Genomic DNA, 26,210 nt, shown 5'->3' with positions numbered 1-26,210 from the left:
TTAACCATCAATGTTTAACAGCCGGAACAAAATACACTAACACCTATCACTCGCTGCCTTCAGGTCCAGCAATCCTAATCCCAAATCGGAACTATAGAACAAATCCCGGATGAGTCCCTAATCTATTATGAATTAGACCAGACCCCCTCCAAACATTTCAAGAAAGTAGCTCAGACCATAACTTGCTTGTTGTTTTAAGCAGGTGTGACATGGTTATTCCAGGAGAGATGCAGCTGACCCAACCACTTTGTTTTAAACAAACAGAATTTATTTGCAAGATTACTAAATGAAACACAAACAAAAGAGATCAGAATATAGAATAACTTAACCTATTTGAAAAGCCAACTGATTATCCCAACATAATGATGCTGTTCCAAATACTTGCAACAATCCCCATAAACACCTCTTAGAAAAAAAAGGAAAAATCCAACACAGGTTCTTACAGGAGAGATGTCAGAGAGAGGGAGGATGAGCATGGACCTGCTTCTTTGGGTCCAGCAGATTCACAACTGACTGCTTGCGAAAACCAAACCAAGAACTGGCCACTCCCTTTTCATTGTACAAATGTTTGTTTTAAAACTTGAAAACTTTTTGCCTGAGGGTTATCTGTTAGCTATAATCAAATTGGCCCTAAAACCCTTCAAACCTAGACCTCCCAGAGTCTCTATGTGTACAAACCCTCTGGAAAAAAAACCAAGGACAACACAACCTTGTTAAATGAGCAACACCATCAAGGAGAAAAGAATGAGTTTTAAAATCCTCAGCAATGGACTAAGAAGTTGAGTGTTAATTGATTCAAGTTGAATTTGGGAGGGCAGAGTATATAAGAGGGGAGAAATGATAGAGGTGTGACCACAGAAGACAGGGGTCTAGGAAAAGTAAAGAATGGAATATGTGGAAATAGACATGATGAGGTTTTGATCAGGAGCAGCAACCAAAGTACACGTTTGAACAGTCATGGGACAAGCCCTATCATACAGATTTCATTGTAAAGTAATTTCCAGGATGCGCACACACCCATACACAAATATACACCCTAGACAGAAAATAGTGAGAGCATTCATAAGACAATAAGAAATAGAAAATAGTATAGGCCTTTTGGCAACCCCCCACCCCAAAAAAAGCTTGCTTTACCATTCAAAAGGATCATGGCTGATCTGACATTCCTTACTTTCTCTTTCCTGAGCTTTCCCCATAACCCTTGATTTACCCCACTGATCAAGAATCTATCTCACCCTTAAATAAACATAAGGATTCTGCCCCCAAAGCTGTCAGTAGTAAGGAGTTCCAAAGACACTCAACCCTCAAAGAAATTCCTCATCTTTATTCTGAGACAATGCCCTCTGATCCTAGACCCTCCCATGAGGGGAAACATTCTTCTAAGCATTAACCCTGTCAATTCACTATGTTCCAATGAGATCACCTCTCAGTTCAATTCAGAGGACTTATGGTGGGATAAAATTGAGTTTACCATTAGAATTACTTTCATACCAATGCTATCTGAAGGATATTAATTGATTCAGATTTAAATGTTTGTCTTTATACCACTTTTATTGCAATAAAGTTAATTTGTCATGAAATAAGTAGAAATTATACATAAGCATATACGTTTAGCATATGAGTTTATTAATTCATATGTTCATTTCATAATTAGTCTGTTTCAATCCAAAAGTGATGAATTTGAAATTAGGTAATTGTTTAATTCAGATTAGCTGTGAAGTTAGACAATATTAACGACTTATGTAGATGGCTTCTAACAGTTGTGCAAAATTTCAAACCTTTACTAATTTAGATTTTGCATCATTATTATACCTGCTAAGATATACCAAAGAGGTTTCTGTAGACTGTGACTGACAAGTTGATGAAGTGAAAATAATGGACCTTGATATTGTTCGTTTAACACTCACTATGCTCCTAATGACTTAATTTTAACAGTTATGTAATACATTTAACTCGATACAGTCAAACCTTGTTACAATATTTCATTACTACCCTTGTTTCCTACTAGTCAAACAAATTTATTTATATATTTTACCATGTTGTTTACAGAATCCTGCCAGAATTTTCAATGGAAAATATGACAATTTGCCATTGGTTTTCATTACTATACCACACTGTTAAAGATTTTTATTTATTTTGTCATGATTAACATGGTAAAAGTTAATAAAATTGTAATTCAATTTACCATGTTCAATCATGTACTAATAACCATACAAATACTGTAACCCATTGTACTGCCACTGGTGAATTATCCCAACTTGCTGGAACAATGATGTCTGATTGTTTGGGAAACCAGAGTAGCCACATTGGAATACTATGTTGGAGTATGTTAATATAAAATTCTTTTTTTTTTCAATATTCATTGGAAATTTAAATAGTACATATTTTATGTTTCCTCATGCTGGCCTTTTCAGTGACGGTTCTCAGAGTTCTGGCGTCTGAGTGGGAGCCAATGGTGCATGCCCCTTACGAATGCCACTCCAGGAACTGTTCACATCTGCAGAAAAAAATACAATTGAAATGCATTTAAGTAAACTATGGCAAGCCTAAGTTGATATACAGATTCATGCAAGTTGCCGCAGAAAGAAAATACCTTATACGATGCCCAACTGTTAAGACCTCTAAGCAAAACTGATATTTCTGAAGAAAAGGCTGATGCAATGAGGGTACTCGGGGAGAACCAAGCAAAGCTGCCTGAAATTTCTTGTACTGTTTTATACTCTATTTGCTACATTAGTAATTTAGTTTCATCTGAATAGGAATGATGGAGAGGTATTGTGGTGCAGTGAGTAATGTTTCTTCATTGGAGCTAGCAGCTCTGGGTTCAAGCCATTTTCCAGGTCTTGATGGCCCAGGAAAGTAGGTGTGGGTACCAACTTGTAAATCCTCCCAACATACACCAATGGCAAGCGGTAAAAGCAGCTGAAATTTCTGGTCAGCCATGTGATGGAAAGAAAGCACTGTCACTAGACTTTGCTCCTGGCTACAACAATCTTGATGCTTGGGAGGTTAGTTAGCTCAGTGGTCAGATTGGTGCTTAACAGCATGGGGTTTGATCCCCATTCAGATGAGGTGGGTTCAGGACCAGCCTTCATACTCTACTTGTGGTGGAGGTTATGGCACTGTGGGTCACACCTGCCTTCGGGCAGAGAATTCAAGGCGATGAAATTATGACATCAAAAATAACTACAATCTAATAATATTGACTGTGGTATTTCAACAAGATAGCTCACCACCACTTTTCCTGGGCAGCTATGGTTGGGCGTTAAGTCCTGGCCTAGCTAATAATGGCCATGTTCTGTAAATGAATAAAACTGTTTTGTCTAATAATTTCTACTGCAAATGAAGGAGAGGATGTAATGTTACAGGACTTCTAGACTATATTACTTGCTGAAAGGCATAAAGTTTTTAACTTGAGCATTTTGTTTAGTCCAAAAAGATTTATTTTCATTTAAGTGTGTGTTTCAATAGTCCTTATTCAGACATGAAAAATATCAAAGCTTATTTTTTTCTAAATAAAACATCATTAGGCCATTTTTAAGGAAAAATCTGTTAATTTTGAAATGGCTTATAGGCATTTGATATTCTCATGGGGTCAGCCGTGTTATGTTGGCAATCAAATAGAGTCATAGAGATACACTGCACACAAACAGACCCTTCGGTCCAACTAGTCCATGCTGACCAGATGTCCCAACCTAATCTAGTCCCATTTTCCAGCACTTGGCCATATCCCTATAAACCCTTCCTATTCATATACCCATCCAGATGCCTTTTAAATGTTGCAATTGTACCAGCCCCCTCCACTTCCTCTGACAGCTCATTCCATACACGCACCACCCTCTTATATCTTATATCTTTACCCTCTCACTCTAAACTTCTGCCCTCTAGTTCTGGACTCCCCCATCCCAGGGAAAAGACTTTGTCTATTTATCCTATTCATGATCCAGGAAAACAGCCCCAGCCTACTCAACCACTTCCTATAGCTCAAATCCTCCAACCCTTGTAAATCTTTTCTGAACCTTTTCACCCTTTCAGGTTTCACAACATCCTTCCAATAGAAAGGAGACCAGAACTGCACGCCATACTCCAAACCAATGTCCTGTACGGCTGCAACATGACCTCTCAACTCTTATACTCAATACTCTGACCAATAAAAAAAGCATACCAAATGCCTTCTTCACTATCCTATCTACCTGCAATGCTACTTTCAAGGAACTATGAATCTGCACTCCAAGGTCTCTTTGTTCAGCAACACTGCCTAGAATCTTACCATTAGGTATATAGGTCCTGCTCTGATTTGCTTTCCCAAAATCCAGCACCTCGCATTTATCTAAATTAAACTCCATCTGCCACTCCTCAGCCCATTGGCCCATCTGATCAAGATCTCATTGTAAGCTGAGGTAACCTTCTTTGCCATCCACTACACCTCCAATTTTGGTGTCATCTGCAAACATACTAACTATACTTCTTATGCTCACATCCAAATCATTTATATAAATGATGAAAAGTAGTGGACCCAGCACTGATCCTTGTGGTCACAGGCCTCCAGCCTGAAAAACAACCCTCCACCCCACCCCACCCTCTGTCTTCTACCTTCGAGCTAGTTCTGTGTCCCAAGGGCTAGGTCTCCCCGTATTCCATGAGATCTAACTTTGCTAAGTCTCCCATGGGGAACCTTGTTAAATGCCTTACTGAAGTCCACATAGATCACAACCATCGCTCTGCCCTCGTCAATCCTCTTTGTTACTCTTTCAAAAACTCAAATTCATGAGACATCATTTCCCATGCACAAAGCTATGTTGACTATCCCTAATCAGTCCTTGCCTTTCCAAATATGTGTAAATCCTGTCCCTCAAGATCCCCTCCACCAATTTGCCCACCATTGACGTCAGGCTCACTGGTCTATAGTTCCTTGGCTTGTCCTTACCACCTTTCTTAAACAGTTACACCACGTTAGCCAACCTCCAGTCTTCTGGCACCTCATCTGTGACTATCGATGATACAAATATCTCAGCAAGAGGCCCAGCAATCACTTCCCTCGCTTCACACAGAGTCTAGGGTACACCTGATCAAGTCCTGGGGATTTATCCACTTTTATGCGTTTCAAGACATCCAGCACTTCCTCCTCTGTAATATGGACATTTTTCAAGATGTCACCATCTATTTCCCTACATTCTATATCTTCAATGTCCTTTTCCACAATAAACACTGATGAAAAATACTCATTTAGTATCTCCCCCATCTCCTGCAGCTCCACACAAAGGCCGCCTTGTTGATCTTTGAGGAGCCCTATTCTCTCCCTACTTACCCTTTTGTCCTTAATGTATTTGTAAAAACCATTTGGATTCTCCTTAACCTTGTTTGCCAAAGCTATCTCATGTCCCCTTTTTGCCCTTCTGATTTCCTCTTAAGTATACTTCTACTGCCTTTATACTCTTCTAAAGGTTCATTCAATATCTCCTGTCTATATCTGACATCTGTTTCCTTCTTTTTCTTAACCAAACTGTCAATTTCTCTGGTCATTCAGCATCCCCTACACCTACCAGCGTTTCCTTTCACCCTAACAGGAATATACTGTCTCTGGACTCTCATTATCTCATTTCTGAAGGCCTCCCAATGATTAATCTATATACAAATCATCTCTCAATGCTAATGTACATAGACCAAGTTTTACCACAATGATTGTAATTTTCTCAGATTACTGTTAACCCTAAATTAATATCAATAAACATCAGTATTTATATTATAATCATTCCTTCCCATTTGAAATTCTTCTAATTAAGAGGTACTTTGCATCCTTGTTTCTAAGGAAGTAACTAGTGTTCCAGTTGTGAAATACAGGGAGAACAAGAAAGACAAATATGGAACATAATGACAACAAAAGGACATTGGACATACAGCAACAGTTCCAGAATTAGATGAAGTGAGGTATACCACAGGAATATTATATTTGTCTCTTCTTTAAAGCAGTGAGTGACATTCTGAGAAAATATACTTGTGTATCAGAATAACTACTTGATCCTGTAATGTCACAGATAGGATACAAGCTACATCTTGCCACTAACAATAATGTTGCCTATAGTCTGTGTTTCCCCAAGCACAAAGATCTGAGAGAAGTAGTTTATATTTTAAACTTTATAACTGACTTTGTTCTACATAAATACAATTTCGTGAAGCAAATAATATGTAAACGTTCAGAGGTTTTTCAGTTGTCATGTTTAGTGTAAGACCTATTTGAGTTAATGAGCTTCTTCCCTTTTCTCTTGGGAACATACATTTCTTTAAATGGGTTATGAGCTCATTAATGGAAATCCACATCCTTGTAAATACATAATTAAAACATGATACTTTAATATGACGTGATGTAACACTAACAGCAAACATGGAATTTGTAATACTTAGGCAATGAGAAATGTTGCGTTTAACTGAGAAACATATACAGTATATATCAATCAATCAAGGCTTACCATGAATATTTTCTATACATACCTATCTGTCTATGCATAATCCCACATCTAAGTAGAATTTACCTTATCAATTTCTGGACCAAACTTGGAATATCCTTTGGTGGGGATTATACCAAAATATGGTAAACAATTGAAAGATCAGAGTTGAATCCATTTCTGTTCATTATCAATTTTGTGTTGTATATATGAAATCTGTGACTGATATTATACCATGTCCTCTCTTTTCTGGTTTTTTAAACCTCTTTTCACTCTTCAAAACAAGTTAGTTTTAAATGGGAACTTAAAGTCAGAGCCACAACTTCTCCCAGTTTCAGGCCACTATAATCAGTCTATGTGAACTTTGTACTTCTTGCAGAATATGCTTTGTGATTTTTACTCCCCATCTCCTGAAATCAAATTCTTGACTTAGTGATCAATTATAGAACATCTGAAACCAATTCAAACTGCAGATCTGCATTCACCAACCTTTCCACCTTAACCGTCTTCCTCTTCTTGTTCTTTCTCCACAGCAGATTAGCAAGTCTGCATTTTAAACATCAACTGTAGGTGATTTTTATTAAGTTTCAAATGCAATCTTTTTTGCAAATGTCACAAGTGCGATAATTTTCATATTTTCTGATCAACATGTTCAGAGATTTTATTACACATCTCTGAAGCTGATGGGGCTTGAATTTGAGCCTCCTAGTTCAGTGGTAAGGATACTACCACTACACCATTAAAGCCATGTGGTGCTTTATCAAAATAGCCTCTATTAATTTCACCTGATTCTTAATTATAACTAATTCACTGAAAGCTAATATCAGATTCATAAAGTATTATCTGAATACAAAGACTGTCCTACAAAATCTCAGCTTTATCCCTACATCTAAACCTTGGACAAGTTATGTTGCTGCCTATAATGAAGAATAATTCATCATTATCTGGAAGTGGTGCCTTTTGCCATAAAGGTGCTGAAAGCATTATCCATAATTCAAGGTGCTGAAATGGCAAATAAAGAAGAGGTCAGCCATAGAAGTGCAGCAAAGTTTACAGTAATTACAACAAGAATAGCAGAAGTTTTAGGGGAACTGGGTGGTACAGTAAGGTAAACTTCATGTATCAGGATAAACATAATCAAGACAAGACAAATGAAGCCCAATCCATCAATGAAACAAGTCCACAGCAAGACACTGCTATCAAATACAACTAATTTTTGCATTCACCTACTGGTCATATTTGGTTAAAGTGCCAATATAGAAATACTGAAAATGAAAAAGTCACCTTGGTGCAGTAAGGAGTATTCATTTGCATTTACCTTTAATTAGATTAATTACAGTTGCACATGCACAATTTACACTGCAACTAGTTGCATGTTGTATTAATCTGTACATTAACGAGGTTTAGAAATAATATAAATTCCCAGCACTGTTAACTTTGATTTCAAGGAAATTTCTGCCTTGTCCCATTTCTTAGAAACATTTCATATGTGCAATCATTGATATATGCTGCATTTAGGACACACTCATACACTAAAAATGTAATTGTAAAAGCAGAGAGAAACCATAATAAATCTTCCCTTTCTAGACATTACGCAGATCCTTCAGGGAATCATAGGAAACTCTCTAACTACCACTGATGGCAATACAAGGTGAGCAAGGTGAGCCCATTGAGTTATTCCCACTATGTAAACATAATAATGTGCAAGACAGTTTACAAATCCTTTTCATAACTTGTCTAAATATCTCAGTGAGGTAATTTAATAGATAAAACTTCCAAGAAATAAAGAAGAAATTACTTGCATTTACATAGTACATGTCCTCAGTATTCTCATGACTGACTGAAGAGTTTTAAATGTTTATGTTGGCAACAATGTATACTTCTTCCAGATAATTTTGCCACATCCTGATTATTTAGAAGTTTCAAAAAATGAGACTTGTACCCACAACTTTCTGACCACTAAATCTTGCCCCATCCCCAACTAGAAGACAGTCAATTTTGGAGTAATAGATTTAGAACATATATCCAAAATTTTGAGATTTTTTCATTACATTAAAATGAACAGCAATGGACTATTTTAAACATTTTTAAACATTCACAACCAATTGATGTTCTTTATTTGCTGAGATTCAACATATTAAAATTGCCTAACTCAGTTATGGAGCCCTCTACTACCACAAAGTGCTGCAGTAATCTATTACCCTTGGGCAATAAATGTGATTTTATTTTCCATGTTGTTCACATACTCAAGAACAAATTTTAAAATATACATTGGTTTGTCAGCAAACCAACAGATCCAGCTCCTTTGGTGCCCCTCACTGAAGTACTACTCTCAGTTTATACTCTACTTCCATCAAACACGGTGCTCTTGCCTTTCCCACTCTTCCCTCCTACTGCTTTTCCCTTTCCCCAAGAGCAGCTACTTCTCTAATTCATAGTTTGTATAATGTAGGCAGAAGTGAATGCAAGGGTGCAAAGTACAGGAGGAGTGGCCGCAGGGAGAATCTGGGGATAGCATTGGGCTATCCTCCTTATCCTCCAACCATACTTATTTTGGTGGACCAACATCTAAACTGTGCTCCCAGAACCTGGCTGCATCAAACAAAGACAAATAGCATAAATTCAAAACATATCAAGAATCAAACCATGTCAGTCGCCAATTTTCCATTTTAGCAGTTCTAGCAGTACCACTATAACAAAATGTTTTGAATGCATGTTTTAGGGTGGCATTTCTTACCAGGTTATGTGCAAATCATCATATTTGTCCCACTTGTCACAATTTCCAAAGAATTTGTGCTCACAAATGGCTGGCTTGATGCCATGTCAATTGAGGAGCTACATGACACATTTCATACAGCAAATGATAGTGATTCTGGAGGCTTTTTTTTTAAATGTATGCCTGTTCCCAAGCCTCACTGCTGCAGAAGTTTTCCACCAATCTTCAGTTAAGGCACAAACCTCATTCTCACCAGCACCCAATACTGAAGCATTCTTTATTCTGTAAAGTGGGTTAAGTTTGAGGGCATAAGCAACAAGATATGGAAGTCTTACTGTGCCAAACATCTGCCTGAGGAGTAGGCTCGAAGGAAATTTGGTCCTTTAGTGTTTTCTTCTTTTAACCTGTTAGTGAGACACAGTGTAGTCACCAACATTTCTCATTTTAATGAGGACACAAATTGGTAGAAAGCTCTGAAGATGTCATATTGAACTCAAAATGTTAACACTACATTTCTCTCCACAGATATTGTCAGCCTGTTAACTTTCTCTAGTAATTTCTGTTTTTATTTGGGAACATCTGTTAATTCTAAAGGAATGTTTAAAAAAAAGCAATAGTGGTTTGAGGAGAAGGACAAGGAAACCTTACAACAGCACTGACAATAGAGATGAACTATCTTCTCTGATACTATTGTTGACAGTACTACACTGCAGAAAGATCTTAATTATTGTGAAAAGTTGTGATCTCTCGAGGAGAGAGGGTAGAAAATTATTCTAAGCGTTATTGTTATATAGTACAGCAACTATTATAGCCTGAGTAATTAATTCCTAGCCACCCTTATATTGACTAACTATGTCATTGTTCCTTCAATAGTAGTCTATCTTTCCTGACATCTCCTTACTCTGTCATTACTTTCTTCAGTATAACCCTCTGTCATTTACAATAGTTACATTTGCATAATAAGTATTGGAATGTGTGCAATAGTGACATTTAGCATTTCTCATCAATCCTTATAGTTGCCCAGAGAAAGGAAGCATGAGTCTTTTCGAAGACCTTGTGAATGTAGTGCTCCAATGATAGTATTTGGTTTAGTATCTGTACCTCCTGACCAGTGATAATGTAGAAATCACCATATATGGCTTAATTAGAATGACATATAGCTTGGATGAGAACTTAAAGGTAATGATTTTATCCATCCTTGTTCCACTTTCTTTCACCTCACAGATCAGAGGAATAGACATTATCTAAAATTAACCTCCATACATTTAGTCTCCTTGAAACAAGCTTTCAATTTTTCTTTACTGGTCAAAGAAAAGGGAATATTGGAGTATCTTAAAATTATTATCGTGATAGTTGCCAAGGAAGTGAGCATTTACCTACAAGATTCTCTGTTGATGCTCATATACTGATTGACAGACACTCTGACTGGTGACCATTTTAGGTCATGGTCATATCTATTCTGCAAATAATGACATCTTGGATTTTACAGGAAATGTGATGGAATTGCTTTGACTAGTAAATGATTCATCGGTCATAGGCAGGATGAACACGTGGCTTGAGGGATGGTGTAGGAGGGAGAGGTTCAGATTGTGGGACATTGGGACTGGCTCTCAGAAGGTGAGACTATTACAAATTGGAAGGTCTACACCTGAACTAGACTGAAACTAATGTCCTTGGGGGAGTTTTTGCTACTGCTGGGGAGGGTTTAAACTCATGTGACAGTGGGCTGGGAACCAGAAGAGAAGCCTACATGACAGCAAGGTAGAAACTGGAAACTGTAAGGATCACGAAGTTAGCATTACCAAGGGGAAGAATAGGCAGAGAGCAGATGAATGCAAAAGAACTGGCGGCCTGAAGTGCATATACTTTAACACGCGGAGTATAGTGGATAAGGCAGATGAACTTAGGGCTTGGATTGGTGCCTGGGAGTATGACGTTATTGTGATCGCAGAGACTTTGTTGAATGAAGGGCATAATTGGCAACTAAATGTTTCAGGATATAGACACTTCAGACAGGACAGGGAGGAAAGTAAAAGTGGGGGAGGAGTTGCATTGCTAGTCAGGGATGATATCACGGCTGTGCTAAAGGAGGACACTATGAAGGGCTTGAGTAGTGAGGCATTATGGGTAGAGCTGAGAAATAAGAAGGGTGCAGTTACATTGTTGGGGCTGTCCTCCAGGCCTCCCAACAGTGGGGCTGAGGTAGAAGAACAAATAGGTAAACAGATTATGGAAAGATGTAGAGGCAACAGGGTAGTGGTGATGGAAATTTAATTTTCCCAACATTGACTGGGATACACTTAGTGTCAGAAGTCTGGATGGGGCAGAATTTGTAAGAAGCTTCCGGGAAAGCTTTCTAGAGCAGTATGTCAATAGTCCGACAAGCGAAGGGGCCATATTGGTCCTGAGGTTGGGGAATGAGCCAGGTGGTAGAAGTTGCAGTGAGGGGATTTCTTTGGAAATAGTGACCACAATTCTGTAAGTTTTAGAATACTTGTGGACAAAGATGAAAGTGGTCCTAAGGGATGAGTACTAAACTGGGCCAAGGCCAATTCTATCAAAATTAGGCAGGAGCTGGGAAATGTGGATTGGACACAGCTATTTGAAGGAAGTTACACATTTGACATTGGAAGGCTTTCAAGGATTAGGTTGAAAATAGTGCAGAATAGGCATGGCCCATTGAAAACAAGGGATAGGAAAGGCAAGATTTGTGAACCGTGGATGACAGAAGAAATCGTGCGGCTAGCAAAGAGGAAAAGGGAAGTGTACATAAGGTCCAGGCAGCTAAGAACAGAATGGGCCCTGGAGGAATATCGGGAGAGTAGGACCAGTCTCAAACGAGGAATCAAGCGGGCTAAAAGGGGTCATGAAATATCTTTAGTGAGCAGAATTAAGGAGAATCCCAAGGTCTTTTATTCTTATATAAGAAGCAAGAGTGTAACTAGAGAAAGGGTTGGTCCACTAAAGGATAAGGAAGGAAGGCTGTGTGTCGAGAAAATGGGTGAGATTCTCAATGATTACCTTGCATCAGTGTTCACTGAGGAACGGGAGGTGATGATTACTGAGATTAGAGATAGAAGTTTGTTTACTCTGGATGTTGCCTGGTATGGAAGGTGCTAGCTATGAAGAGACGTTGAGTAGGTTAGGATTGTTTCCATTAGAAAAAAGGATATTGAGGGGGGACCTGATTGAGGTCTACAAGATCATGAAGGGTATGGACAGGGATAAGGAGGGAAGATGCGTTGAGTAGGCTAAAGGATATTAAGATGGACAAATCCCCAAGACCAGATGGGATCTATCCCAAATTGCTGAGAGAGAGAGGAAATAGCTGGGGGCCTGACAGATATTCTTAAACACAGGTGAGGTGCCGGAGGACTGGAGGTTGCTAATGTTGTCCCCCTGTACAAGAAGGGTAGTAGAGATATTCCACGTAACTACAGACCAGTGAGCCTGACGTCAGTGGTGGGAAAGTTACTGGAGAAGGTACTGAGGGATAAAATCTATATATATTTGGAAAAGAATGGGCTTATCAGTGATAGGCAACACGGTTCTGTGCTGGCTAGATCGTGCCTTACCGACTTAATAGAGTTCTTTGAGCAAGTGACCAAGTTGATAGATGAAGGAAGGGCTGTAGATATCATATACATGGACTTTAGTAAGGTTCCCCATGGTAGACTAATGGAGAAAGTGAAGTCACATGGTGTGCAGGATGCTATAGCTAGGTGCATAAAGAACTGGTTGAGCAATAGGACACAGGGAGTAATAGTTGAAGGGACTTTCTCGAAATGGAGAAAGGTGACCAGTGGTGTTCCACAGGGATCAATGATGTTGTTTATAATATACATAAATGATCTGGAAGAGGGCATTGTTGGTCTGATCAGTGAGTTTGCAGACGACACTAAGATTGGTGGAGTAGTAGAAAACATAGGGACTGTCAAAGGATACTGGAGAATATAGATAGACTGGAGACTGGAGAGTTGGGCGGAGAAGTGGCAGATGGAGTTCAATCCAGGCAAATGTGAGGTGTTGCACTTTGGGGAGTCTAATTCGAGAGCCAACTATACTGCAAACAGAAGAGCCTTGGGAAAAGTTGATGGGCAGGGAGATCTAGAGTGCAGGTCCATTTTACCCTGAAGGTGGCTGCATAGGTGGATAGAGTGTTCAAGGAGGCATATGGTATGCTTGCCTACATCGGACGGGGTATTGAGTATAAAAGCTGGCAGATCATGTTAAAATTGTTTAAGACATCGGTTCGGCCGCATTTAGAATACTGTGTAGAGTTCTCGTTGCCACATTACCAAAAGGATGTGGATGCTTTGGAGAGGGTGCAGAGAAGGTTTACATGGATGTTGCCTGGTATGGAAGGTGCTAGCTATGAAGAGACATTGAGTAGGTTAGGATTGTTTCATTAGAAAAAAGGACATTGAGGGGGGACCTGAATGAGGTCTACAAAATCATGAATGGTATAGACAGGGTAGATAGAGATAAGCTTTTTCTCAGTGTGAGGGGTTCAATAATAGGAGATCATGTATTCAAGCTGAGAGGTGAAAAGTTTAAGGAGGATGCACGTGGCAAGTACTTTACACAGAGAGTGATAAGTGCCTGAAACACTTTGCCAGCAGAGGCAGTAGAGGCAGGCATGGTAGATTCATTTAAGGTACGTCTGGACAGATGCATGAGTAGGTGGGGAGCAGAGGGACACAGATGCTTAGGAATTTGGCGATAGGTTTAGACACTCGATTTGGATCAGCCCAGGCTTGGAGGGCCAATGCTCCTGTTCCTGGGTTGTAAATATTCTTTGTTCTTTAGTCGCAACCTGATTTATCAGGGAACTAACTGGTTAATCCTCATGTTCTATGAACTGGTGCAAATTGGCATAAATGCAACAAAACTAGCTATGACTCCAGCTACAATGTGCAAGTTATGTAATCAAAGAAAAGTCCATACCTGAGTAAAAGGAAATGCACCATAATATCAGAAGACAAATTAAGATGAAAATGCCCTGTAAAGCTTTGTCGGCTTTATTATTTTAAAATAAGTTGTTAGTCTGACAGAAGGATAAGGGTTCCATATCTAATAAAACATCATTAAATGTGCTTACAAAGCCATGGACAGAACATGTTTTCTTATCAATAAGTGAAAAAGTTTGATAACACAATAATGCTTACACATAGTGAAGCAGATTCTCAGTTTTAGTCCTTTAAATTGTTTGTCCATGTATAGTGAACTAGTTTAAAACACTAAAAACAAGTATAACACAGTATGTTAAATGGAAACTATTTTCTATCCATTGTAACAACGTATCTCAATGTCAGTATAACATCCCAACTGCACAAGGACAGCTTTTCCACTTACCACATACTGTCACAGTGGTCCAGCAGAATTGGATAGTTAGTTTTATTAGGCGTAGTTGTAAGATTTGAAGCAGCAGTGTACTTACACATGAATAGACAGTGACAGGGTATTATCACATTTACTGGACCATTATTTCATGTACTCCCTTTCACTGGTATATTCCATAAATGATCCAGTCATATCTGCAAAGTCCTCCAGAACAAGGCTGGTGGAATCCTCACCAATTAGATCATTGATGTCCGGCCCTGGTTTTATAAAGGGACACTCCTGAGGTCTAAATGAACTCTGAGGAACATGATGGGGACTCTCTGCAATCGTCTCCTTCTCAGCTTCGACAGAAGGTGCTAATACATGGTAAAGACTAGGTAAGCGGATATCATAGCGGACCCCACCCCTGCAATACAGCTTGTCAATAAGGGAGTAAAGTTTGTCTGCGATGTCATTTCCAAGCATAACAGTGAAAAGGCGTGCAATATAATGATGTTTAGCCAAGAGCATATATAGCTTTCTTCTTTTCCACGTCACATAGTAACAGTCTGTTTCTGCTGTCAGGGTCACCTGCAAAACATATTCAGTGAAACGTTCAGTGGCAACACAGCTATGACAAAAACAAATTCTCAAACGATACAATGCTCAGAATCAAAAAATAGAAACAATTTCCTTATACTCAGTCGGCCATGCTGTGCTTTATTTAAACAGAGACAACAATTATTTGTGTTTTGTAGCAAGATGCTCACAAAATGATGGTTCTTCCAGTCAGTATTGCCAATAAATATGCAAAAAATCAGCAACAACATGCAAAAGATTTCCCAATATGCTGCCCCATCTAGCAAAACTCTCTAATGGGAAATTGCATTAATCAAAATTGTCTCTCTGTCACCACCTGGATAGAGTAATTTGATCCCACACTGATTTTTCTAGAGGAATTCAAATCCGATTTTTGCATGGTTTTATATGCTGTGGTTCTGTTCGCCGAGCTGGAAGTTTTTGTTGCAAACGTTTCGTCCCCTGTGTAGGTGACATCCTCAGTGCTTGGGAGCCTCCCGTGAAGCGCTTCTGTGGTGTTTCCTCTGGCATTTATAGTGGCCTGTCCCTGCCGCTTCCGGTTGTCAGTTTCAGCTGTCCACTGTAGTGGCCGGTATATTGGGTCCAGGTCGATGTGTTCTTTGTTTGGCTTGCCCTATAATGGTAGTGTTGTCCCAGTCAAATTCCCAGCCAGGTAATTCCTAGAAGCATGGCACTCATCCACAAACTCCATCAACAAACACATCGACCTGGACCCAATATACCAACCACTACAGCGGACAGCTGAAACTGACAACCGGAAGCGGCAGGGACAGGCCACTATAAATGCCAGAGGAAACACCACAGAAGCGCTTCACAGGAGGCTCCCAAGCACTGAGGATGTCACCTAGACAGGGGACGAAACATTTGCAACAAAAACTTCCAGCTCGGCGAACAGAACCACAGCAACGAGCACCCGAGCTACAAATCTTCTCACAAACTTTGAATGGTTTTACGTGACAAGGTGGGGGAATATGTACTTCAAAAATGAATACCTTAAATTCATTGTATCTATAGCAGAAGGATATCAGTTTAGCTAAAGGGATAAAGTGTAAAAGTAGGGCAGTGTTGCTGCAGTGTTACTAGGCATTAGTGAGACCACACATGGAGTATTGTGCACATTTGTCATCTCCTGACTGAAGGAGGGATGTAGTTGCATTGGTGGCAGTTCAGATGAGGTTCACTAGATTGATTCCTGAGATAAGGGATTGGTTTTGTGAAAAGAGATTGAGCAGTTCAGGCTTACACACTTGAATTTAGAAGAATGAGAGGAGATCTAATTGCGATATATCAGATGCTAAAGGGGACTGACACAGTGGATGTAGAGAGGATGTTCGATTTTGTGAGGCAATCTGGAACTGTAGTTCATAGTTTTAAGATAAGGGATAGCAGACTTAAAACAGAGATGAGGAGTAATTACTTCTCTTGCAGGGGTATGAATCTGTGGAATTCATTACCCCAGAGTGGATGCTGAGACATTGTGTAAATTTTGAGACATTGTGTAAATTTTGAGACATTGTGATTTTAATTATCAGGAGGGTTTACCGAGTTGAAGGATTATGGAGAATGGGCAGGAAAGTGGAGTTAAAGCCAAGACGCAATCAGTTATGATCATATTCAACGGTGGAGCAGGCTTGACTGGCTGAATGGATTGCTCCTGCTCCTAGTTCTTATATTTAGTTGGATTATCAGGGTTAAAGCTGCAACAGACTCAAGATGCTTAAATTACTAAAATGTAGATAGTTTAGAGTCATTTGTATGTTAACAAATTCATGCCAATCACCTTATAGATTATAGTTGAAACCACAGAGCAACTTTGTAACTACCTATTACTTGTTTCTTCCTATCTCAACCAACGCTGAGCTAACAGGGCTGCATGTACTCTCCATCAGAGAATCTACTTGTAAACTTGTCTTTTACTGTTAGCCAGATTGCAGTCTTAGTGAACCTTATAAGTAGATTACAGAATATGTGGACATCCTACAAGGTCTCCAGCACAATATATTTCAGTAAAGGACTAATTGATAATTCCAGGGTACACTGATCTACAAGCAGCATGTATAAGGCTTTAAGTTTACAGGATAGTATATCTGCTAAAGGATTTGATCTTCACTGTAAACATAAACTATTATTGATAAAAGAAAAAATGACCACATAATTTTGAAATCATTGATCAAATACTTCAGAGCAGAGTACAAAATTACCATATTTGAAATTATTCCTAGTTCTTTATTTAAAACTTTCATGAAAATGTAATTAATAAATGGAATGTCTATCACTTTATTTCTTCATCCATTAGCATAATACTATCAAATTTCCAAATAATAGTCCCTGCCAAAATGACAGCTTCAGCAGGGCTTTGATAAAATTCTATAGTGGTGCCAGGGCATTAGACTCTGGGTACCCTCACTATCAAGGAAGGTGAGTGGGATGACATGCCAGAAAAGTCAAAGGAATTATTTCTAATTGAAAAGATTCTGGCAACTGTCAGAAAGTTTCAATTGCACCTTGATTTTGAGGCTGCAAAAACCTCAGGAATGGAGAAGTGACCTGCTCTCCAAGTCTCTCTGTCAGGTTACTCAGAGGTCATGCTGTAGGATCTGAAGATCTTTCCCAATAGGAACAGAAAGATCAACTGCCTCAAGCAGGTGGGAGTGACCAAGGGAATTAGCAACAGATGCATGGTTACCTCCAATTGGAGATAGTGAACCAAATGGATCCAGAACTTCCCTCCATAAAACAACAATACCTTATATTTCAATAGCACCTTTAGCATAGTAAACTGTCCCAAGGCATTTCACATGAACATCAGAAAATAGAATACGGCACCAAACCATATATTAGATCAGATAAACAAAAACCTAGTCAAATGACTGGCTTTTTAAAGAGTGTTTCAAAGGAGTAAGCACAGTGAAGAGGCAGAGAGAAATAATTCCAGACCTTAGAGTTTAGGCATCAGAAGGCGTGACCCCCAATAGTGGAGCAAATAAAATCAGGAAAGTTCAGGATTTCCAAACTGGATGAGCTGGAAGATTACAGAAACTGGGGGCAGAGGGAAGACATTGGCAGTGGGGAGAATTAGAAGCATTTGACAACAAGCTATCATTCCTCATTCTTCTCTCACAAACTCACATCCTCTTCTGAAAAGCCAACACTCACATTCATCCTCATGCAATAGTCCTCTCGCACCTAGGCCACATGCTCACAGTCCACAAATATGGTCCTTCACTGCTATCTGCACTCATAACTGACTGCTTTCTTTGACTGCAGTTGAAGAGATTGGGCACAGCCTTCAAGCCTTGGAGAGGTAAAGACGTTGGGCGATGGCCCTACAGTGACAACTATATTAGATTGGTATGGCATGTCCATTTGAAACAGCAGAAAGTAAGTGGTGTTCAGGGAGGCTGCAGGGTTTGGAGTCACAAGCGGTAGGTGGCATTCATTTTCATTGATGGAAAAGTTTGTGCAAATTTCAGGCCAACATTTTTTTAATATATTCATAAAGATAGATATAAGAACTATACTATAAAGCTAGATATTATCTTGATGATTCACTCTAAAAATTAGACAAATTTAAAAAAATAATTACTTGAAAATTGCCTTCTTCATTAGGTCGCAGAGATTCCCATTCTGGAGAATCAAGGAACTGATATGGAAAGATATAGTGTAGAAACTGCTGTTCGTGAGTAACACGAACCCTGTAAAGAAAATTAAAATATTTCATTTTCCATTCCAAATTAACATGTGTTTTTGATATTTAGTGATGATGACAATTTTTTGAAGTTATTCTCTACCCTTCCCTGAAGTAAGTTTTCCTGTACCATCCACTTTTTACAGCCAGTATAAGGGTAACTTTTCAATATCTTTAATTCATCTGACTCTATCCATTGTTAATTAGGAAGTGGAAGAGTCAAATATGACAATGCAAAGAAAGGCTTTAAATTGTGATCTGTCATTGCAATTCTGAATCATTTTAGGTTTTGTTCCTTATTCACTTCCCTTGCTCTCCCGCCTTTTGAAATTCCTGAGATTTGAAAGGAATCATGGAATTAGCTCAACAAATGCTGAGGTGCTAACCAAAGTTGCAGATATTATGAAGTTGCCACATACAAATCACTTATAAGCTTAATGTAGCATATGGCTTTGCCAAGGAGCATAGCCACAAGCATGTAATTGCTAAACACAAAGCAAGCTGCATGTGCAAGAATTCTAATACAGTGAATTTGACAATGGATGATTTAGCCAATGATTTCTTGCTTTTACAGCTAAATGCATGAACAAATGAGCAAAACTGTACTAGCTGCCATAACATTGATCATAGTTTCTTCAAGATAACTACAAAATGGGAGGGGTATTGTTGTGAGCAACTAATTTGAGGAAAGTTGTACAAGGTATCTAAATCTCTTTTGGTGGAATCAAGAGTTTCTGCAACAATAGGTTTTGAGATGTGGTGCATTGTAAAGGTCATTAGGGAAATAATGCAGATTGGTCAGTTGCACATGTGACAATGCAGTCACTTTAAAAAGGTTACTTTGTCCTTGGTTTTTTTCAAAGAGAGGTCGTAAAGGTAGAGTTGCTGGAGGGTCTGGTTTAACTGGGAGGGAAGTGGCCAGTTCCCCCAGTTCAGATTTTTTCTCGGTTGTTTTGTCTATAGCAGTCACAAGATGCGTGATTCCAGGAGAGATGCAAGCTTCAGTAAAGAATTTCTCTGATATTTGAAATCTCTCTCTGGATGCTGTTCCTTCTTGCCTACAAGAATCTGTTTTCAATTTACCTTTTTGCCAAGGGGTGTATTTATGGGATTTATTGTATTGGAACAATTAATTAGTAATAGTTACTGTATCGGTCAGTTAAGTTTTCCAATACTTAATTTATTCTAAATGCCACTCTCTTTTGTTTGTGTTTCAACTGTAGTGTTTAAATAAGTTCTGTTTGCTTAAAATTGAGTGGTTGGACCAGCTGCATCACACCTGGGATATTCATTTCACATTTGCCTTTAAAATAAGAAAATGTTAAGAGTCTAGGCTACCCTCTTTAAATATTTTGAGGGGGTCTGGCCTGGTCCATAACACACATATATGTAATGATCAGAATTACTCAAAAAATGTTTTTTTTTTAAATTGCTGAAATGATTCATTGGTCATCATTAAAAGGGTTGTTTTGAGATCATGACAATAACAGACCAGTCTGGTGTTGTATTAGAGGAAAATTGTGAATACACTGAAGGGAGTGCAGAAGTGATTTACCAGAATGTTTCTAGGAATAAGAAACTGCCCTGTAAAAATTCTGTGATTTTGTTCTTCAACAAATCCATAAAGTTATACTCAGTATTGAATAAATCATTACGCTCATTTGGCATCTGACCCAATGGCTAATATTAGGGAGCTATACAATGTAAACTGCACATGCTGCAAATCTGAAATAAAGAAACTAAATGCTGGCACTACACAGCAGATCAGGCAACGTAAAGCGAAAGAAAGATTTCACACTTTAGATGCACATCCTTTATTAAGTTGAAGTTTGAATAGTATTGAGGTATCTTAGTAAAAATAAAATAGTAAATTGAGGAAAGGGAAATTAATTAATAATATTTGAAGTAAAAGTAATAATTAGTTACATACAGCTTCCTTCAAGATCAGGCACTGCCAGGAGTCTATGTCTGTCAAAGAGGCTAGGCTGGCTTGAGTTGACAGCAGAGAAATCAATCATTGAGAGGGGCTGATGGGTTAATTTAATTACAAAGTGTCACTAGAGATTATTGAATGATAGTAGTATGGACCGATTTGTATGAAATTTAATAAAGTGGATGGAGTATGTTGTGCTGGTTAAAATGTCTTAAATAATCACTTCACTGGCCAGATGTGCACTTCATACTAAAATGGCCTGTTTTATATTGGGTGAGGCATGAGGAGCTTAACGAAGAAGGGAAATTAGTGGTGAAACTTCAAACTACTATGTCAATGGTTGCTAACCTGGTCTATTTGGCTTCTTCAATATGAGTTGGACTGATGGGTCTGTTTCCATACTGTACATCTCTATGACTATGACTATATATTAGATGGTTGGAGACCTATGTTGCAAGCAAAGAATGAACAGGATTTTCATGAGGAATGCATAGAGTAAACTCTAACTATATCTGAAATGGATGTCAGCCTCCCATCTTGTAAAATCAGTCAGCAATGTGGTATTCAGTACTGTATTAAGCAATGCCTGGTGTAGCTTAGGAGCCTCACTCTGGCATGGCAGTCTCAGGCAAATGTTGTTTTTATTCACTTGTGGGTCATGGGCATTGCTGGATGGGCCAGTATTTAGTGCCCACCTCCAGTTGCCGTTGAGAAATTAGTGTTGAGCTGTTTTGTTGAACCACTACAGTTCATGTGCTTTAGAAACAAAGGCATTTCCTACTTGTAAGGTCGTTCTGCTATAACGTGTGTTTCGTCAATGCAAATTCACTGTAATGCGATTGACGAATAGGGGACAGTTTCTAAAGTGTAAACTTTTAAAATATGTGTTGGCTATAACACGATTACATCGTCAACACTTTAAGCGTTATTTGTATTGCATGATTCTTGTATAGCGAGGGGTTGCACAGGAACGCAACTATTGCGCTATAGAAGAAATGACTGTATAAGCATATATTTAGAGTTATAGAGGCTTACACCATGGAAACACGCCCTTCGACCCAATTTCTCCACGCCACCCAGTTTTCACAATCTAGTTCCAACAGCCTTCGTTTGGTTCAAATCCCTCCGTTCCTATCCCATTCTTGCATTTGTCCAAATGTTTCTCAAATGTCAAAATTGTGCTTGCCTCCACCACCAACCTTTGGCAGCTTGTTCCAGACACACACCATCTTCTGTGTGAAAATAATTGCTCCATGGACCCTTTTGTATCTCTCCTTAAACCTATGCCTTCTAGTTTTAGACTTTCCTACCATGGGAAACAACCGTTGGCTATCTATTTTATCAATGCCTCTTATGATTTTATAGACCTCTACAAGGACACCCCTTAATCTTCCAGCCTATCAAGCGTCTCATATAACTCAAACCTTCTAGGCCGGGTAGCATCCTAGTGCATCTTTTCTGTACTCTTTCTAGTTTAATAATATCCTTTCTATAGTAGGGCGCCTAGAACCACACATAGTACTCCAAATGTGGCCTCACCAACATCTTGTATAGCTGCAACAAGACGTCCCACCTCCTATATTCAATGTTCTGACCAATGAAAGCAAGAATGCTGAAAGCTTTCTTCATCACCCTGTCCACCTGTGACTCCACTTTCAAGGAGCAATGAACTTGTACTCCTAGATCTATTTGTTTATAACACTCCCCAGGGCTGTGTAAGTCCTGCCCTGGTTTGACCTACAAGAATGCAACACCTTGCATTTATCTAAATTAAACTCTATCTGCCATTCCTCAGCCCACTAGCCCAGTTGATCAAGATCTCATTGCATTGCCAGATAACTTTCTTCACTGTCCACTATACCACCAATCTTGCTGTTATGTGCAAACTTATTAACTATACATCCTAAATTCACTTCCAAATCATTTATATAAATGGAGAATAACAGTTGACCTAGCACCGATCCCTGTGACACACCTCTGGTCTCGGGCCTCCAGTTTGAAAAACAACCTTCTATAACCACTTTCTGTCTTCTACCTTCAAGCCAATTTTGTATCCAATCAGCCAGTTTTCCCTGGATCCTGTGAGATATTTACATATAATTGAGGCAGCGGGAGGGTCTGATAACTGAATGAATCCCCATTTAACTTCAGCAGAAAGGCCTTAAACAATGGTCTTCCCCCACTGTGCCTTGGTGGCAGCTGCCCCAAGCTTTAGTGCATCCCTCAGCCTGTAGCCGTGGACCTTAGAATGCACCAGTCTGCAACACTCTGTCAGGTCAACTCCTTGTTCTGGAAGACCAACAGGTTTTGGGCAGATCAAAGAGCATCTTTCACCGAGTTGATGGTCCTCCCGGTGCAGTCCATGTTTATCTCAGTGTCTCCCAGGGAACAGAATATAGAGCACAGAGTCCTGCATCACGGAGCTGCTCAGGACGAACCTCGACAAAAAAACCATTGCATCTTTCTTCAGATACACTTGCTTTGCAAAGGCACATTCCAGAAGCAGATGCATAACAGTCTGTACCTGCTCCCGCCACACCCCCCCCCGCCTCCTCCTCAGCCACTTCAAGGGCAGCATGTGGTGGTGTAGAGCTTCTGAGCATACATGAAGGATCTCACAGGTAGTGCCCTTCTCACCACCAGCCAAGCGATGTCTTGGTGCTTATTGGAAAGTTCTGGTGATGAGGCATTCTGCTGAATAACCACTCATTAGGATCCACCCTCTCCTTTTTCCACATGGTTACAGGTTACTACATGCAAACCACTTCCTGATGGACTTGTGGTCAAAGGTATTTTTCTTTGCAAATTTCTTCACGAATGACATGTGACACAGAATGGTGCAACTACTGCGGAAACAAGGCCAGACCTATCCCCCCATCCTTCACAACACTGGGGACAGGTATAACATCAATAGGAAGTGACACGTTGTGTTTGCATACCAAGGGTCAACACACACCTTGAAGAAGCCATACACAAAGGTGACCATCAGGATGATGGCAGTGTTGGGTACATTGTGTCCCTGTGGACATGGACCATCTTAGACCTTTAGATGAAGTGAAAGATGGCTCGGGTGACTGCAATGGTGCAGGTTCGGGGAATGGGCCAGACCTGTGCCACGTACAACAGAGAGCGAGAGAGAGTGCCTTGCACCTGATGACCAGATTTTTACCCGCAGTGGAGAGGGAACAATACTCCCAATAGCCAAGTTTCTGCCTCACCTTGGCGATACGCTCTTCCCACAATGTTGCATATACCCCAGCCCTTTTGAAGCATAGTCCTATCACCTTCAGGAAATCTGTCCTGATGGTGAAGGGGATAAAGGATCAGTTGGTCGTTCCCAAAGACACTCTTACCTTGATTTATCTTGGCGTCCGAGGCCCATTTGAACTGGTTGCAGATGCTCATGAGTCTGCACACTGACAGCGAATCCAATCAGAAAATGGTGGTGTTAGCCATGTACAGGGGAGCTTTGACTGGCAGGCCTCTGCTGCCTAGAATAGTTACCCCTCTCAGGCTCACATCCTTCCTGATGGACTCGGCAAATGGCTCTAAACAACACATAAATAAGGCAGGAGAGAGTGGGCAGCCCTGCCTGACTCCAGCTGCCTGATCGGAAAGCTTTCTGATTTCCACCCATTGATTGAGGCTGCACTAACAATGTTGGTGCAAAGTGGTCGGATGCCCTCTGAAGCTTTTTTCGGACAGCATGTCTCAAATGTAGGTGTGTGGATATCCTGTCAAAAGCCTTCTCCTGCTCCAGGCTGATGAGGCATCCACCTCCCTGTCCTGCATGTAGGCAATCATATCCCTGAGCAGCATGAAGCTCTCAGAGATCATCCTACCCGGAACAGCACAGGTCTGGTCGGGCTGAATCACTGATACCAGAGCAGAACTGACCCACTTGGCAATGTCCTTAAACAGGGCCAATTACGTCATGTATCCTGCGTACGGTGGCTCAGTGGTTAGCACTGCTGCCTCACAGCACCGCTACCTCACAGCACCAGGGACCCGGGTTCGATTCTTGCCTTGGGTGACTGTGTGAAGTTTGCACATTCTCCCTATGTCTGTGTGGGTTTCCTGCAGGTGCTCTGGTTTCCTCCCACAATCCAAATACGCGTGGGTCAGGTGAATTGGCTATGCTAAATTGCCCATAGTGTTAGGTGCATTAGTCAGAGAGATGGGTTACTCTTCAGAGGGTCGGTGTGGACTTGTTGGGTCGAAGGGCTTGTTTCCATACTGTAGGTAATATTAACTAAAATAGTGTAAAACTTTGTTAGGTATTAGTGAAAAAAGTCAACAAACCATGTTACAGCTGTTTCCATAAAGAATTGGTGAGTATACATTCCACCAGTACTGGGGGAGGAGGGAGGGGACTAGGAGTCTGTAACATGGATGAGGGATCCTTCAGTAAACACTGGCACCTTCCCAAGGCTGGATTCTCAAGGCCCAGGATGCCGTGTTCTATTTGAACACCAAATGGAATCACATTAAAACACGAGACGACTACGATAAAATAAATAAAAAGTTAGCGTAAACTGTGCTTGATCTTAGCCCCCGCCTGCTCTCAGAAAAGCACAACCTGAGGCGGTCGGCGGAAAGAAAAATAACTTCTTTCGGAGCATTCGCTCTTTAGAAAAAGTCAAGTAACGGTGTGGTATTACCGGAAAACTGAACCTGGACGCAATGTTGTTGATGAAAACACATACATCTGTGTAACTGAGAGTGGTTTAACTGGAGTATTTGACAAAACTGATTACATTGCAACACAACATGCTATTAAGGGCGATTCTCGAAGTGTTGGTGTCAGTTACATCCCACCAAACAAATGAGCACACCAACCCCCCCCCCCCCCCCCCGTGTATATGTTGCTAACTGTCCGGTTCCGAGCACTTGCTGCCACTGACCTGCCTGAGAGCAGCAGGGACAAGCGGTCAATTGCGGTTTTGCCTTCCACCGCGTAGTTCTGCTCACGGGAGAGACTCGTCACCTCAGCATCGCAGCAGTTCACGATCTCCTTGTAGACACCGAGCGGCACATCGAGCGGCTGGAACATGGCTTTGTAAAGATTCGTGAAGTCTTCCTCGAAATTCACCTTCCTCAGCCGGTAACCAATGTGCGCCAGTTGGACCAAGCAGAACACAAAAAGTAACAGGCTCCACATAAAAATATCCACCCCGCAGGCATCGACCCAGCCCCAAAGAGACTGAATGAAAAACCCAACGCCCAAAAGACTGAACAGATAAACGAGACCAAAGAACCCACTGCCGCTCATGTAGCCCAGTGTAAACATGACATTGGCCAAGTGGTAAATGGCTCCTTCACTCCCATTTTTCAGAATCTTACATCCAGGACTATCGTACAAAATAGTCTCGATGAAACTTGAATTTTCCCGAAACATTTCTGCTCGAAAGGCAAACTTGGGAGAGCTTTCGGATTTTGAGTTAATCGTTGAAGAGCCTAACCAGGCAGGGAGAGAGCACAATGTGCGTGTGTGTGTGTGTACGCGTG

The 26,210-nt window shown here is 40.2% G+C and overlaps 1 protein-coding gene across 5 annotated transcripts; it reads right to left on the bottom strand.

Moving 5' to 3' along the window:
• Window positions 1–246: 246 nt before the first annotated feature.
• popdc2 (popeye domain cAMP effector 2) lies at window positions 247–26,210 on the bottom strand. 5 transcript variants are annotated; one of them, XR_006313211.2, is made up of 5 exons: window positions 25,607–26,210; window positions 18,668–18,776; window positions 14,600–15,072; window positions 9,495–9,563; window positions 247–2,497 (listed from the first exon to the last, which is right to left on the bottom strand). XR_006313211.2 is itself a non-coding variant. In XM_043700998.2 (4 exons), exons 1-3 carry the CDS (start codon window positions 26,098–26,100, stop codon window positions 14,644–14,646), a joined length of 1,032 nt encoding a protein of 343 aa, XP_043556933.1. In that variant the 5' UTR covers window positions 26,101–26,209; the 3' UTR covers window positions 247–2,497; window positions 14,600–14,643. The 5 variants fall into 5 exon arrangements, 3 of the variants coding, with proteins under 3 accessions (XP_043556933.1, XP_043556934.1, XP_043556932.1); XR_015758849.1 differs by having other exon boundaries at window positions 14,515–15,072; window positions 25,607–26,209; XM_043700998.2 differs by lacking the exon at window positions 9,495–9,563 and having other exon boundaries at window positions 25,607–26,209.

This window comes from Chiloscyllium plagiosum, unplaced genomic scaffold (genome assembly GCF_037043375.1).
Source record: "Chiloscyllium plagiosum isolate Xiang-an unplaced genomic scaffold, Cpla_swu_hap1 HiC_scaffold_12, whole genome shotgun sequence".
Classification (NCBI taxonomy): domain Eukaryota; kingdom Metazoa; phylum Chordata; class Chondrichthyes; order Orectolobiformes; family Hemiscylliidae; genus Chiloscyllium; species Chiloscyllium plagiosum.
Note: the sequence above shows the minus strand (reverse complement) of the source record. Positions and strands in the feature narration are given on the sequence as shown.